At 50.2% G+C, this 16,849-nt stretch overlaps 1 protein-coding gene across 1 annotated transcript in view; it reads right to left on the minus strand.

Moving 5' to 3' along the window:
- Positions 1-963: 963 nt before the first annotated feature.
- Positions 964-16,849, minus strand: part of SLC25A37 (solute carrier family 25 (mitochondrial iron transporter), member 37) — a 42,540-nt gene continuing 26,654 nt past the window's right edge. Inside the window, exons 2-4 of the mRNA XM_005864579.2 lie at positions 8,681-8,909; positions 6,401-6,457; positions 964-4,383 (exon numbers count right to left, since the gene is read on the minus strand). Coding sequence (XP_005864641.1) covers positions 3,863-4,383; positions 6,401-6,457; positions 8,681-8,909 — 807 coding nt within the window. The 3' untranslated portion in view covers positions 964-3,862. The remainder of the gene's footprint in view (positions 4,384-6,400; positions 6,458-8,680; positions 8,910-16,849) is intronic.

The following is a 16,849-nucleotide window of genomic DNA, read 5'->3' on the forward strand; positions in this document are numbered from 1 at the left end:
ACACTTCCATGGCAGCCTCCGCTACATCTTGGTGGGCGAGATTTGATTGCCTCAAGGAAGTCTGGTCTTCCCGGGTGGCCTTGTGTCCGGCTGCAGGCCTGGAAGGGTGAGAACCCCACTTACACTTGCCTCTTTCCCCACAACACAGGCACAGCACTCGGCTCACGGGAGGAACCAGGTTTGGTGGCAGACTGACTTCATGGGGCAGGCAGGGGACCATCTGCTGAATGCATGCACATTCACTGGGAGCAGGCGGGCCTCCCACACCTGCCCCCAACCCCCATGTCTGCTTTGAGAAGCACAAGTTGGTCTTCGGTAAGTTGCCAAGCGGGAAGTGTGTCTCCAGCCTTCCTCACCCTCTGATCGGCCCCCTTCCCACCTCCTGGAACCTTGCCATGGGTGCCCAGGCCCTCAGTGAAGTAGGTGCTCTGGCCTCCAGAACCACGTGAAGAATCGAGAGTTGTCCTGGCTTCCCTGAGGGGTCTGAGACACCCCAGTCCCAGCCCCACTCCCTCCCCAGGAAAGGGTCAGTTCTCTGGTGTACTCAGTGACCTTTAGGAAGCGTGTGTGGATCCTGGCCACCCCCCTGCCTTCCACTCAGAGGGACTCTGACCCTCCACAGAGGGGTCATCAGTGTGCATGTGAGAGAAACAGGCATGAGCATTCCGTGCACAGGGCCGGTCACCCTCACGCTCCCACACTAGGGAGAACAGCTGCCACACTCCGTGCAGGGTGAGCACTGCCAGGAGGCAATAACATGACCTCTGGCTGGCGTGACCTCTGGCTGGCTGCCAGGGCACTCAGCTTCCATCTAGATAAAAGGGTGGAAAGGGACCGTTCTGTCAGCACCACAGACCCTGGTCCTTAGTGCACAAGACTGGCACGGGCACACCCCATAGATTTGTTTCTGCTCTCCACCCACTTTCCTCACACTCCGGGACTCCCACACTGAGCCCACAACACTTCAAAGACCAAGGCTTTATTTGTCTCTAGCTCCAGTGTTACAACTGTAGCAGCACATCAGAACCCCCACACATGAACACACATTTCTCCCCTTCAAACAGCGGGCAACAATTGAGGCAGGAACTACCATATTTACTACAGTAACACCCTTATTACATTCATTGTGTCTAGCCGGTAGGAAGCAGCAGTACCTTCGCCTTTAACAGGCACAATCGTCCTTAAATAAAGTTACTGGCATAACAAAGTGTTGGAGATGCAGCCTTCAGGGCACAGGGCTGGGAATAAGACATCAGCATTAAAGAAGGAAAGAAAAAGAAACCATACAAAAGGATGTAGGCCAGTAAATACCTAGATTTCATCCGAAATTTTAAAAATCTAGTCATGGACTGGATTGTTATCCCATTTGAAAAAAAAAATCCATGTTTTATTCAAAAATAAAACTGATGAACAAGTGGGTGAATCTCCAATCAAGGTCTGACACACACATGCGCACACTCGCTCAGAGCTGTGCATTATACCAAGAGGCATTGGCTGCCTGCAGGTGTCAATCCAAAGACACTACCAACCAAGTGCAGGCCAGTTATGCTGAGTGGCCATCATGGGGGCGGGGAGGGCACTTTCCTAGTTAGCACTTCACAACCACAATGTCACGATCAACAAGTGGACTGCTGTCGGCACAAGGCAACAGCACAAACTTTGGAGCTCAGGAAGAGCCGGGGAATTAATTCCCACAAAATAAGCGATCACTTGTATATGTGTAGTGCTCATGCAGCCCCAGGGAGACCCGGTGGGGAAGGCAGGACAGGTGGCATCACCCCCACTTCTATGCGATCCACTACACAGTGGGGATCAGTCCTCCCACCGGAGCCCAGAGCTCTGAACTCTCCCTCCGTCTGCTCCTTGCCTCTCGCACCCTAAGGGGTTTTCCCAGAGAAGTAAACAGCTTCTTCTCTGAATAACAGCAAAAACAAAATCCTGTAAGGAATAAGAAACATTGTGCAACAATGTGGTGAGTATAAGTGGACAAAAGGGGTGGTTGGGTAATTATTTTAGAATTCGATCTGTTTTTTCCATTCACAGAATTTAACAGAACACTGGACATGTTTAGAGAGTCGTAAACACTTGCCACAGCAACATGGTCTCCATGGGCTTTTGCACCCCAGTGGGGCAGATGCTGGTTAACCCTGAGCTGGGACAGGCCAGCAGCTGACCCCACCCAGGAGGATGGCCCAGCTCACAGGCACACATGGGAGCTGCCAGCGCCCTCTCCTGTCCCTCATCTGAGACTCCCAGCACGAGTGTCCCAAGATGGAAACTGTCCCAGCGCCACCTGGGTTCTTCCCAGGAAGTTATAGGAGCCGGGTCTGCGCCTCAGTGAGCGGCTCAGCACTGACTGCCTGGGGCCAAGGGCCAAGGGCGAAGGCTGGACCAGGCCCGCAGGAATGAAACACACCTGTGCTCTGCTCCCTTTAAAAAAGCCGGGCTCTGAAAGGAGGCCATCAGCTCATCCCTTGCAAGTCTGGCAGCCAATGGAGAGCCGTGGCCAGAGGAACAGGCCTGCCCTCTCTCCGTGATAATCTGGCTCAGACTCACCATCACAGAGAACAAGGTAGTTAGGCCTCGTGTTCTCCACTGATGAGGACCTACGGGGCTGAAGGAGGCTCCGGAGGCACCTGGACTTGTGCCTGAGGGTCTGGGCCTTGCTTCAGCGGCCGGGCCGGCTGGAGGGCCTGCCGCCTGTCACTGCGGGAGAGAGGCAAATGCCATATACTTGCTATGTGTTTTCAAATCCCTAAATCTGCACCGGGAAAGAGATCAGGAGATTTAGTCAAAGCACAAACAAGAACACCAGAGGCGCCTGGGTTACAAGGGGGATGTGGAAAGAAGTCCTAGGAAATGGTGGGACTAATCCCAGCTGGTAGCCAGACGCTGGCGTTTCACGGGCTTCCAAGTGCTGGCCCAGGGAGGCGCACGTTCCGTCCCCGGGAAGGAGCCCAGTCATTCTAATTCTGCTGGGACCACTGTCCTTCAAGTGATCCTGTCACCAGCACACGTGTGCGCCCACAGCAAGAGAGAATGTCCCAGGGCCCGGTCTCTGGTCCTGGAATTTTAAGGAAAGACAAAGGCTAAAGGCACATGAAGGTAATGAATGAATGAAAGGAAAAAAAAAATAGCTGAAAGATACATATTATTTGTGTGTTTTTTCAATGTACCTTCCCCCAAACCCCATAAAAAGAGAAATTCAAAAATATAAACATATTTATTATTTTACATTCAAGTGAAACTCAACACAACTCTAGGCCACATTTAGCAATTTATTACTTTGGTGCCTTTTTATCTAACCCAATGGAAGAATTCCGCCCTCCATTTTTTAAAATCAGCTTTGTATTCCTAGCTGTCACACTTATCCGTACACACACAGGCACACACACACACAAATCCAAAAACCTCTATGTAGAAAAATAAAGAATAAACATTATCCATCCATTTTATACTGTGTACTAGAACTTTTATATACATAATGTGCTCTTTCTGCGTTCATGGTTTTCAGTCATGCACACTTTCTTCCCCACTGTGTGACCTATGATTCGAGGGGCGGGGCCTGCCACAGTGAAGCAGGAAAGCTACATTCCTCGTAGGGGAGGAAATAGAAAGCAATTTCTCGCTTTCCTTCCAAAGTCTTTCCCCCCCTACTACCACCTCGGATGTCCCTGCGGACGGCCTCTGGTAGGCGGCTGTCCCATCCTCTCCTCTCTCTCCAAGGTGTCAGGGAACGGAAGGCCCCCCCTGAGAACACCCTGCAAAAATAATCCCGCTGTGAGGGCGCGGGAAGGGAAGCAGGCAGGGAAAACCTTTTAAAAATACAAGATTCTGGAATCGCTGCCCACAGCCTGTTCCTTTAGTACGGAGTTCGATTCTCCAGCTTGTGCTTGGTGAGGAAGTACTTGAAAAATTCGTAGACGGACCAGGAGATGGCAGTGGAGGGCATCTGGTAGATGATGCGGGCCTGCATGCCTTTAAAGTAGCCGGGCAGGCCATTGAGCTGGTACACCGTCCGGAAGGCGTTGGCCATGCCCGTGAGCCGGCCGCTGATGTTGGCCAGGCTGAGGGCCATGTTCTCCTGAGTGTTGAGAAGGGTCTTACAGACGTCCAGGGGGGTGGTGGCGGCTGCGGCCAGGGCCCCGGCCAGCCCGCCGGAGAGGATGTGGGACTGTGGGTTGTAGCCCCGGTGGGGGTTGACCTGCTCCTGCAGGAACTCGTAGGTGATGAAGTGGATGGACTGGAAGGGAATGTTCATGGTCAGCTGCGTGGTATAGCTCCGGTAGAAGGCCCGCAGGCCCTCAGTCCTCCAAACCGTCCGGATGCAGCCGAGGGCCGACCGGTGTGGCGAGTTGTACATCTGCATGCGCTGTTTCACAACTGTAGTTGGGCCGCAGGGTGTGGTGGACAGGCAGGCAGGGGGCAGTGGGTTGGTTTGGCCCCACCCCGGGTCAGAGTGCAATGGGAAGCCAAGCCATAAAGAAAAACAAGCAAGTTTAGACACGCTGGTAACAGGTCAGAGCGCGCACACACAGCCCCAGCCGGAGACCACAGAGGGCCAGCTGCAGGCGGGCCGCGCTCCCACCCCAAACCTGAACCCTGCCCCTGGCCCTCCGGCCCTCCTGCCCTCCTGTCTTCACCTCCTGGACACGTGTCCCGTCTCTCCTTTCCTGGTCTGTCTGACAATGTCATTAGCTTCTGTGTCACAGTGCTCTGGGAAGACTCTAGAACAGTGATGGCGAACGTTTTGAGATCGGCGTGTCAGCATTTTGAAAAACCCTAACTTAACTCTGGTGCCGTGTCACATATAGAAATTTTTTGATATTTGCAACCATAGTAAAACAAAGACTTATGTTTTTGATATTTATGTTATATATTTTTATATATTTAAATGCCATTTAACAAAGAAAAATCAACCAAAAAAATGAGTTTGCGTGTCACCTCTGACACGCGTGTCATAGGTTCGCCATCACTGCTCTAGAATTATGCCAGCCCACTTCACTGACTACCTGCAGTGAAGGCCCCTGCTTGGTTCATACAAAAGTAACTGCGGGTCAAAGGCCACAACTACAGTTGTGAAGAGGCAAATGAGGGCCCACTGTGGTCCCCTAGGCTTGGAGTTGTAGTCATCCCCACCCATTGCCCAAATGAACACACAGTGTTCTTTTCTTTATTGTTAAAGGAATAAAGTCCGTCAATCAACATGATGTCAAGGAGAAGAGGTGGGGGTTGACACTGGTTTTCTGCTCCTTTGAGAAGCAAACAATTCTGGCCTGGTTGGCATGCGCTAGCTGGTCACTGACCAGGCCCCCACGTGAATCGCCTTAAACTCACACTCAGAGAAACCCACCTCCCAGTCGGACCTGTCACATCCCTGAAGGACAGAACAAGTCCCTGTCTGCTAGGGCCTGGGAGGCAGCTAATTCCAAGTAAGAAATTTTAACCTTAAAAAACAAACTTGTAAGACAAGATTTAAAATGTTGACATTTCTCCCTTCTGGAAAGGGGTGGTTTTATGGGGGGGAAAGGGGGAGAGAGCCCCTCCTCTCGCGGAGCCTAACCCAGCAGGAAGCAGGCCCAGCACCAGGTCCCAAAGCTCCTCGCTACTCAGACCAGTCGGCTAGGGCCACTGGGACACAGAAAAAACTGACTCGAGTCTGCACAGCTGAGAGCTGTAGCTCAATGCTCCCAAAATTCAAAAGGAAAAAGAGGTAACGTGGGAGGAGATAGCTAAGCTAAAACAAAACGGCCAGATGTTCGTTTATGAACTCGAGTGATGCATACATGGGATTCAGAATACTCTCATCTCTACTCATGTACTCATGTTTGAAATGTTCCATGATGATTTCAACTTCCTTTTTAAAAAGCAAATTGAACATAAGCCTCCATGAAGGGCCTTTGACAGGCCCCTCCCCCCGCCCCCCAAAAATGTGTCTAAGGTTGAGAAAGGTTGACAAGGGCCAGAGGGCGTGTGTGTGTGTGTGTGTGTGTGTGTGTGTGTGTGTGTACAAAGATTTCAGACTAGTGCAAAAGACGCACCAGGAGGGCTTGTTAAAACAAATTCCCTGCTCCTACCCCCAGGTTCTGATAGAGTAGATTCCGGTGGGATCTAAAAATATGCATTTCTAATACGCTCCCAGGAGATGCTGATGGCTGCTAGTCCCCAGATCACACCCCTGAGTAGCTCTGTTTCAGAGAACAGGAATACCAGAAGCTCAAAAACTAGTGCCCCTTCTTGAGGCCTTTAATAAAATGTGGTAAAAAAAAAAAAAAGGTATGTTCTTATTCTGCCTGGGGACCAGGAGTCCCCTTGCCCGACCTTCTGCCCCCACCCCTGCCACCGTTTTTCCTGCCCCTCTGACATCCCACTGCCACTCCCTGGGACCAGGAGACATTACCTTCTGCCGGGTTCATTACTGCATCGTGGAGCAGGGTGGCCATACTCCCAGCTATCCCTGCAAAACAAACTCCAGAAAATTACCCTCTGGGACCAGGCGCTCTGAGAAAGTTCCTGGAACCTAAAATCAGACGGAACCCTGGGCACAGCTTTCTAAGAAGCAAAATTCACTACCAACTCCACCCAGGTTCGTGCTGACTCTTAAAGCCTTAACGTAATCATGGAAATACTAGAGAACAATGGGGAAGGAAGGTAAGAGGCACAGGTACCCAGGTTTTCATCTTGTAGAAACTCATTTTCTCTCTGGCAGTCAATCCTGGGCAAAGGTTAGACCTGCTAACGCTGGATGGTACCCAGAAAACACACCTCGTGGCTTTTCCCACCGTCTAGGTTTTAATGCTAGCTTGTCCCTCGCCTCGTCTACCCATGAACTTGCTCTGCACTTACGCTGGGGCAATCAGAGGGAACGACACCATGCACACGGCTGAGAGGCAGGAAACACCAGGAAAGAAATCTTTAAGAAAATGCCTTAATAAGACCTAGGCCAGTGGTCGGCAAACTCATTAGTCAACAGAGCCAAATATCAACAGTACAACGATTGGAATTTCTTTTGAGAGCCAAATTTTTAAAACTTAAACTATATAGGTAGGTACATTGTTATTAACTTAATTAGGGTACTCCTAAGGCTTAGGAAGAGCCACACTCAAGGGGCCAAAGAGCCGCATGTGGCTCTCGAGCCGCCGTTTGCCGACCACGCACCTAGGCAATAGAGCATGGGAAGAGGACGTCAGGAAGACCTGCACCTGGTGGATTTTCAGGGTTAATTTGCAAAGATATGACTTGTCTCGGAGAGGGCCAATCATCTGGCTTCAAAAACCAGGAGTTTCAAAATCCTGGTTCAGGCCTGGGACTTTGCTTTTGGATTTGGGCTTCCTCCCTCTGTGGGTCACATGCCCAGTGATTAAGATGACTGCTGGAAGGTGAAAGGAATGAGGCACCCCAGGCTAAGGCTTCAGAAATATATACCCACCCCCTCCCTCCACACACACTGATGACTCTCCCCAGAAAGGTCAAAGTGCAATCAACCAGAGCACACACCACAGTGAAGCAGGCACAGCTGGGCAGACCCTGGCATAAACTGGGCACCGTTTGGCATAACTTGGCATAAACTGGGCACCATCAAACCACAGTCAAGGGGTCCAGTGACTGAGGAGCTACACCATTACATAGGCAGTTTCAGCAAAAGGAGAGCCTTGAACTCAGGGATGGCCTCAGAGGAGGCTCTTAGTGACCATCTCAATAAACGCACCTCATGCCCAATTTTTAAAAAGCAAAACAAATGTCTGCACACCAGCCAGATACAGTTATTACTACCAAGGCTGGCTGATGGGAAGGACACTTTGGGGTTCTGCACAGAAAAGAGAAGGGAAAAAAATTGTTGCTGGTCACATCTACCTCTCCATTGCTGAACAATTAATTTTGTTAAAATAAGAGCACCGTGCACTGCCATCCACAGTCCCATTCCATATCCACACAGAAACCAAACGAGCCAAACCCCACAGGAGAAGCAAAACCACCACTCCGTGGGCCCGGTAAGACATGTCTAGGTAAGAGCTGCCCTCCAAACCCAAGCCCCCACCCAACTCCCCAAACAACAAAAGAGAACTATTCCAGCCCTTGATCGCAGAGAGATGCAACTCAAACAAACAGAAGAGAGTGGGGGTGAAATTCCCAAACCCCCAGAAGCTTAAGGTGGGAAAGGCCGTCTGCGCTGGAGCAAATCCTTTGTCAGCCATAAAACTTCTTGACCTTTTAAAGCTTAGTTACATCTTGACGTTGCAGAGACCTGTTGAACCAGTTTTTAAATAGTCTCAAAGAAGCTGTCCAGACAACTTTTTTTTTTTTTGGAATCCAGCATTCAAAAGTTTTGTGTCTATTCGGGGTGTGTTTCCTAGATCTGATCATGAATGGCTTTTGAATGTGTCAAAAACAAAAACAAAACAAAAAAGTGAAAAACCCACACAACAATGAAAACGGAAACACCTCTGTCACCAATCTCCCCAGCCTTCAGAAAGCGAAGAAGGGGAACGGGAAAAAGCATGTGTGCGCGTGTGCGTGTGCTTGGGGGTGCGCGCGCACACACACGGCGCTAGAGTTCTTTATTCACAAGCAAGCGTGGCGGAGACGAGGCCTCAGGCTGCTGGGTCACAGGGAGAAGAACCCTGGGGAAGGGTCTGTTGAGGACAGAACTTTCTAACTGCAGACAAACGCTTTCAAATACCATTGGCTATGTGGCTGTTTCCGTGGTGGTGGAAAACGGCATTTAAAGTCCTTTTCATTTTCTCATAGCAGCCAAAATACATGGCATGGGCTGGCCCTGCGCCCATGACCATCACGTTGAGCCCTCGCAAGGGCCTCCAGAAGCCTTCAGTCCGTACGATTTTCTTGAGGGCTCCGTAGATGCTTGTGTACTGGGCTTTGGGATCTGGATTCAAACTCTGCATTCGTGTCTGGGGGAGGGCAACAAAACAAGAAAAGAGGGGCATTAGTGAGGGCGGTCGAGAGGGACCCAGAGAGAGTGAGAGAAAACAGTCCATTTTCATTGTTTCACAGAATCTCTTGGTGAAGAAACACGGGTTCTCTCCTTCCTGGATTGCTCACTGCTCATCTCTCCTCCCTCCCAGACATCTACACATTCACATGGATTTCATTACACCCGGCCAAGGGGGTAAGGATGAGAGACAGGAGTTAGACTAGGAAGACCTGCCCTGCCACTGGCAAGCTGTGTGACCTCTGACACGTCCCTTAACCTCTCTGGGCCTTGGGAATCCTTTATTAAAAAAAAAAAAATAGCCCTGGCCGGTGTGGCTCAGTTGGTTGAGCATCATCCCATGCACCGAGAGGTCGCTGGATCAATTCCCCGTCAGGGCACATGCCAGGGTTGCTGCCAGCTCGATCCCCAATAGGGAGTGTGTAGAAGGCAGCCGATCGATGTTTCTCTCTCAACAATGTTTCTCTCTGCCTCTCCCTTCCTCTCTCCCTAAAATAAATAAAAAATATATATTTTTAAAATAGTCATGGGAATATAAAGTACAGCATAGGGAATAGAGTCAATAATATTGTAACAGCCCAGCCAGAGTGGCTCAGTGGTTGAGCATCAACCTATGAACCAGGAGGTCACAGTTCAATTCCTGGTCTGGCACGTGCTGGGGTTGTGTGTTCGATCCCAGTAGGGGTCGTGCAGGAGGCAACCGATCAATGACGTTTCTCTCTCATCACTGATGTTTCTATCCCTCTCTTCCTCTCTCCTTCTCTTTTCAGAAATCAATAAAAATATATGCTTAAATAATAATATTATAATAACTATGTAAGGTGCCAGGTGGGTACTAGAATTATCAGGGAGAACAATTCATAAATTATATAAATCTCTAATTACTACCCTGTATACCTGAAACTAATACCATATTGAATGTCAAATGCAATTGATAAATCAAAAACAAAACAGGGTTTTCATGACCGTAAGTGAAACAATACATGTGAAAATTTTCAATAAATTCGGAGACCTAGGGAAACATGAGAACTGGGTATTGCCCTGGCAGGCGGGGCTTGGACGGGCATTCTCCCAGGCACCGAAAGGTCACTGGTTCGATTCCTGGTCAGAGCACATGCCTGGGTTGTGGGCTCGATCCCCAGTAGGGGCGTATGGGAGGCAGCCAATCGATGTTTTTCTTCTCTCTCTTCCCCTCTATCTAAAATCAATAAAAACATGTTTTTAAAGAACCTAAGTATCATTATTATTATTATCCTGTTGTTCCCACTCCGGTTCTCGTCTTCTGTGTCCTCACTTATCTGAGACCTCCACGTTCTGAAAGCTCTTGTTCAATCCCTACAATGAAATCTCCCCGGATTCTAGAGCCCGTCTGGCATTTTTGCCATAAGCATTTTGCTGTAAGCATCCTTGCCACAATCATTTTTGCAGCACAACTAATTGGCCACAAGGCAATTTTGCTGTAAAAAATAATAAAAAATTAAAGAGGGGCATAAGAAGGGACACAATGAAACATGAAAAATTAAAAGGACTTTATTGCACAAAATGAAAATACATCATCTTCCACGTCTTCCAAGTTTATTTGCTTGTTGATTCGTCTCCTCGTATGACATCACACTTTTTCTTTTTCCGCAACAATTTTTTCCTTCAAGTCTGTTTCCAGCTAAAGAACCGGTAATGCTCTCGAAGACTGTTGTGTTGTGAATCAGTAGCCACCGCTCTGGTGTTTGCAAAGCTTGATAAACTTTTGGTGTTGACAGGTGTGAGGGCTGACTGTAGTCCCCAAAGGATTTGTAAACTGATGCGTGACCATTTTCTACAATAGGATGAAATCTGGCTTCCCAGGTAGTTTTGTAATCTGCTTTCTACATACTTGTTATCATCCACTATTTTAAGGCCACCACGACTGCTCATCACTGTAGACTATTACGAAAACTGAGATTATGTAATACACAAAGGGGAGTAACTGTGAGAACTTTGTCAATGGAGAAATGAAACCAAACTCACAACTAGGTTAAACACACGATGTCTGCCAAAGTGCGAGGCAAACTATCAACTAGTCATTTTTACCTTTTACAGTGAAATTGCCTTATGGCAAAAATGTTTATAGTGAAAATACCTAGAACCCCCCCTCATTTCCACTAAATACCTTTTACATTTCATCCTTATAAGATGGCACCTACATATACATGGTGTTGTTCCTAAGTTTTTAACATGTAGTCTGGACTCCTGGAGGCAGAGATGGGCTCTCCCATCTCTGTTAGTGTCGTCATGCTCCCCAGGCACCCGAGTGGATGTGATGGTTAATCTTATCCGTCAACCTGGTGAGGCCATGTTACCCGCACTGGCACCAGATATGGTCAAACGCTTGGCTAGGTGTTGCTGTGATAGTACTTTTTAGATGAGCTTAACATGTACATCAGTAGACTTTGAGAAAAACTCCATAGTGTGGGTGGGCCTCATCTAATCCTTCAAAGGCCTGAAAGAAAAATATTGATGTCCTCCCCAAGGAAGAAAGAATGCTGCCTCCAGACAGTCCTTGAACTTGAGCTGCAACATCAACTCTTCCCTGGGTCTCCGGCCAACCTGCCCTGCAGAGTTTGGACCTGCCAGTCTCCATCATCACTCGGTTCGGAGAACCACTAAAGAAAGACCGCTCCCAGACCTAGCACTTTCTGGTAATGACCTCCATCTGGCCTGTGCAATAAGAGAGTCACCTCTGGTTATGTGAGGAGGAGTGGCGAGGGGTGCCTGGGGAGGGCAGTGTGTGTGGAGGGGGCGGAGGCAGAAAGCAGTGGGGCACCTGGTGCCAAGGCTCCAGAGCCAGCCGAGCCAACGCCATCTATCTGAATTCTAGCTCTGGGACTCAGCTGGTTCCTTAACTTGGGGGCATAAAGTAACCCCAGAGAGCCACTGGCATGCGATAGCCTGGGAAACACCTGCTGTGGACGGGCAGTCAACAATGCCCAAACCTCTCCTGCTCCCCTTCAGGGATGTGAAGAACTCTCCCTTACAAAGCTGCTCACATCAACTTACAGAGGAAACTTCTGATTAAGTTCTCGCCTCCCCTTTTTAAAACTAGGGGTGAGGCAGTAGGAGGAGTAAATATTACTGAACCCAAAATGCACCGTCCTCCTATGGGAAAGAGACAAAAAACGGGGCATCTTTGCACACTCCGTGGACTTCTCCATCCTCAGGGGGTGGTCCACTCAAGGGCAGGCCACATTTAATGACACGTGCCTAGAACAGAGGGAGACCCAGGCAAGGCCCCTCTGGGCCCATCACAGCCATGGTTTGGGGGCAGAGCCTCTTCAGTCCTACAGCACCTTTGTTTCTTCAACCTGCCGGCAGGGAGCACCCACTTGGGTCGGGCACCAGGACACAGAGAGGAAAAGTCAAGGGGGAAACAAGCAAAGTGTGTGATAAGGGGAGAATGACACAGACTGCTCAGGGTGCCCAGAAGGAACCCAGAGAGACCAGGCTGCACCCTTACAGTCACGGTGCCTTTCAGCAGAGAGGCTGAGAGAAGCTGGAGGTGGCCAGGTAAGAAGGGAGGCAGAAGAGGCAGGAGCCAGAAAGGAAACCATCAGTTGATTTTCTCTTTTTCCCATTCAATGACTCTGCCAGTAAAACACACAACTGAGACCAGAGACCAGTAAAAAACACACCTGTGGACCAGAGACAAAGAAAAAGTCACGGTGGCTAGAGACAACCCAAGTGTTCATCAATGGACGGACGAATGGATAAGCAAAATGTGGTCCATCCATACCATTAACTATTACTCAGCCTGGAAAAGGAAGGCCAATCTGACACCTGCTACAACATGGGTGAGCTTGGAGGACATGATGCTAAGTAAAATAAGCCAGTAACAAAACACAAATGGTGTATGATTCCACTTATGAGGTACCTATAGTCAAATTCATCTGGACAAAGAGTAGAATGGTGGTTACCAGGGGCTTAGGGGACGAGGGGAGGGCAGTTAGTGTTTAAAGGGGACATAGTTGTCCGGTCTGGTGTCTCAGATGTTTAGAGCATCATCCCAATACACCAAGGTTGTGAGTTTGATCCCTGATCGGGGCACATACAAGAATCAACCAATAAATGTATAAGTGAAACAACAAATTGATGCTTCTTGTTCTCTCTCTCTAAAAATCAATCAATAATTATTTTTTAATTTAAAGGAAACAGAGTTTTGGTTTTGCAACTTGTAGAGTTCTACAGATGGATAGTGGTGACAATAGCCCAACAATGTGAATGTATTTAGGGCCACTGAACTGCACACTTTGAAATGGTTAAGATGGTTCCTATGCTATTATGTGCACTTTACCACAATTTTTTAAAAAGTCAGGGAGAAGGTGAGAAAAAGGGAAAATAAAATGAATGAAGTAGGATGCATGGAGGGAGGGCAGAGCTTAGAAAACAACAACACAATAACAAACCAAAAACAACGGAAACAGAGAATTTCACAATCCACCTTTCCGGTCCTGGGTTTCAGTTCCTGCTCAAGGCCTTGCTACATGGCTCTCCATTTCCTCATAATAACCTCCCACTCTGCATTTTAATTCTCCCTTCTTAAAAACTCAGGATGCACATCGGTGTATTCAAGGCCCTGGAAGTCCTTCAGGAAAGCCGCCTGTTGAACTCGGTGTCACCAGGCATGCCTTAAACGTCTGTCTTTGGCGATGGAAGCCCTGGCTCTCTGAATAACCAGCTCTGCCCGCAGAGTGCACTTGAGAACACACGGCTGTAGCCAACGGGCCCTGGAAGCAGAAAGTGCACAACCAGCTGCAGGTGTCAGAGGACCCCCGGCAGCCCCTGCAGCGTGGGCAGCGGGGCAGCCTGGGGGACAGGGCCCAAGAAGGTAGTAGAAATAGCAGGAGGAACCCTCTGCTGCGTGTTGTCATGCTACCCCCCACACGGCTAACTGCCGTCTGCCCTAAAGGGGCAGGTGGAGAAAAGTGCCTTGGCCCGGAAACCGGGAAACCCGGGACTCTGGCCTGGTTCTGCCACTCACTGTGTGACCTGAGCAAGCCCCTCAGGTGATGCGACAGGAGGTGCCACGTCAATGATACCAACTCTGTACCTGCACTGACCTGGCCAGCACGGAGTGAGGGGTGGTCGGCCCCTTGCTCAGTAACTCCCCCAAGAAGACAAGACAGGACCAGCCTGCCTGGCTGGCCCGTCCTCTCACTGATGGGGGTGGGGGGGCGGGCGAGTGGGGGAACAGGGAGAGTGGAAAATACGCTGCTGTCCCAGGTGAGCTGGCAGGATCAGGTGACGGGAGCTGCGAGGGCCCTGGGCACAGAGCACATCTAGCTCAGCACCTGCCTTTTCAGATGCGACACTGGGACCCGAGCGGGAAAGCCCCTGCCCAAGATCGTATGAACAAGGAGGCACAGATCTGGGATCATCTGGGATCTGGGCCAGGACCAGAGCCTGGCAAGGAGACCTCACCTCCCTGAGCATCCTGGCCGAGAACAGCCCCGCCCACCCCAGCCCCTGCAGCCTCCCCCGGCCACTGCCCACTCCTCACCTGGACACGGCTGGGGATTCCCACCCCTCCTTCCTCAACCTCTGAAAATAAGAAAGAAGTAATAACATAAGAAACTTCCCATGTCAGAAGTACATGCGCCCCTTAAAGGGCCAGGAGAAGATAATACAGTATCTGCCCACTGATCCATCCCAAAGCACCTGCTGAGATCCTACTCTGAGGAGGTGAATGGGGAGACGGGCAGTGGTGGGGGCTCCCGGTTCCTGGTGCAAGCGAGTGAACAAACATCACAGCTCAGCAAGGGACACAGCTCCCACCCAGGGACCAGGGCTGCACCCCAGAGGCCAGCCAGGAATTTCCGTTCCAGACTTTCTCCCAGAGAAAGGAATGCAAGTTCAGGTACCTAGAAAGAGCTAGAAAAACGCCAACTAATGTTAGCATCTGCCACCAGTGTCTGCTTCAGAATGAGAAATCAAATTTCTAAGTTGAAGTCTATCCCATCTGCCAGCTGTCGCCAAGTAGCACTATCACTAAGTTGAACCATAGTAAAATGTCTAAGCCAAGGGCAGGCCCAACCCCAGCCTCCTTCCCACGGTCGCAGGCCTCACCCATAACTCCGTGGCTGGCAGCTCTCCCGTGGCCCGTTCACCACGGCACCGTGTGGTCGCTGCTCTGTGGTCTGCTGATGACACCCCAGCTCCCACCCACAACCACCAAGGACAGAGAGCATTGGGCCTGAGAGTCCATTCCCACGCAGGCCTCACTGGCCGAGATGCCACCATGGATCACAGCTAAGCTGGGAGGAAGAGCATCTGGGCACAGTGATCTGTGGGGAAAGGACCGCCTTCCAGAACAAAGCCACAGACCTCACTGAGGGCTTGGAAAGCCTTGTCTCACGTTCCAGAAGCCTTGGAGGCACACAAACCACACCGGGGAGAACCAGGCACAGTAAAACTCTCAGCACTCCGAGTCCAAATCTGCCAGCACAACTTCACGCCCAGCCCTTTGGAAACACATGCAGAAGCATCCAAAACGAGGCATCAGCACACCATCGGCATCACCCCCCACACACGCTCCAGCAACAGAGCCATGCGGAACCCTCTGAGGGAGCCAGGCCCTCACAGCGCGCTGAGGCTCATCAGAGTGTATTCCCAAGTTCAAATTTCCAATCACGTCTCTTTACATCTCCCAAACAGGCAAAAGTGTGCACAAAGAAAATGTACTTTGTCTCTTTCCTTTAATCAAAAGGAAAACTTGATCCTCTTGAAGTTCAGGAATCAGCGAGAGAAAAAAATGACTTGTCAAAAGCAGTCCTTGCCTCCCCCCCAATAAAAGGGGGGGGGGAGTGATTGCATTTCGGAAGCAGGTGGCAGGTGTGCACGGAGTTCCAGGCCTAGCCCTTCCCAAAGCCCCTGTTGAGAACCATCATTTTAGAGCGAGCAATGGGCCAGCTCCTGAGAAAATTAGGCAGAAGACTGGAAGAGAGAAAAGATGACAGGTGGCAGCTAAATCCTATCAGCACCAAGTTTCCTGTCTCCTCTAGGAATCCCAGACTCCCCTCAGTTTCCACGTCACACTGATGTCGGGAGGGTGGGAGGAAGTGGCACAACACGTGAGAACAAACCACCAAGGCTGTGCAGCCCTTTCACTTGTGTCCCACGGGGCCCGACGTCAGAAGTCACATTCGCCCTCTGAGCAGACCAGCCACTCCAACGTCCTGTCACCTGCCGCCCCCGAGGTGCGGGCCTGGACTGTAAGGGGTCACACCTGTCATGAACACTCTCCACGCACAATCCTGAAACCTTCAGGGCTCATTAGGGGCACTGCTGTCTCTAGGGACAAAATGACAAAGTGAAGAGCCTTCGTCACAAATTTGGTAAAAAATACAAATTCCATCAAGACAACCAAAACCAAGTTCCTCAATCCCCCAAGGAAGAAGCCCAGCCCAGCACCAACCACCACTCCTCCTGGGACCAGGGCACAGTGGGAGGAGTCAGACCCCATCCCAGCCAGCCCAGGAGGCGGGCAGCAGAGGGGCCATTTGAGCTGCACCTAGACAGAGGGAAGACACGGCAACAGATGTGGAACGGAGCTGTCATCAAATACTATTGGACTTTTGGACTATGTGTATGTGTTACTTTAGAGCCCAGAAAAGGCCGAGAGAGCAGGGAGAGGAAGAGAACAACTCTGGCTGAGGGGGGATGTGAAGGTGCTGGGGGGCCTGGGAAACGGGACAGGGTTGAGGGAGGGATGTGCACGGGATGCAGAGATGAGGTACGGATGCACAGGGAGCCCTGGACTCAGGAGGGTGGCTGAGCATGAGATGGTCGATACATATTTGCTGGGAGAAAGGCAGGTTGTGGCTGGACTATGGGAGGCCCTGCATAACTTGCTAGGGCATTTGGAATTTC

The sequence above is a fragment of the Myotis brandtii genome, unplaced genomic scaffold, assembly GCF_000412655.1.
Source record: "Myotis brandtii unplaced genomic scaffold, ASM41265v1 scaffold19, whole genome shotgun sequence".
NCBI lineage: Eukaryota > Metazoa > Chordata > Mammalia > Chiroptera > Vespertilionidae > Myotis > Myotis brandtii.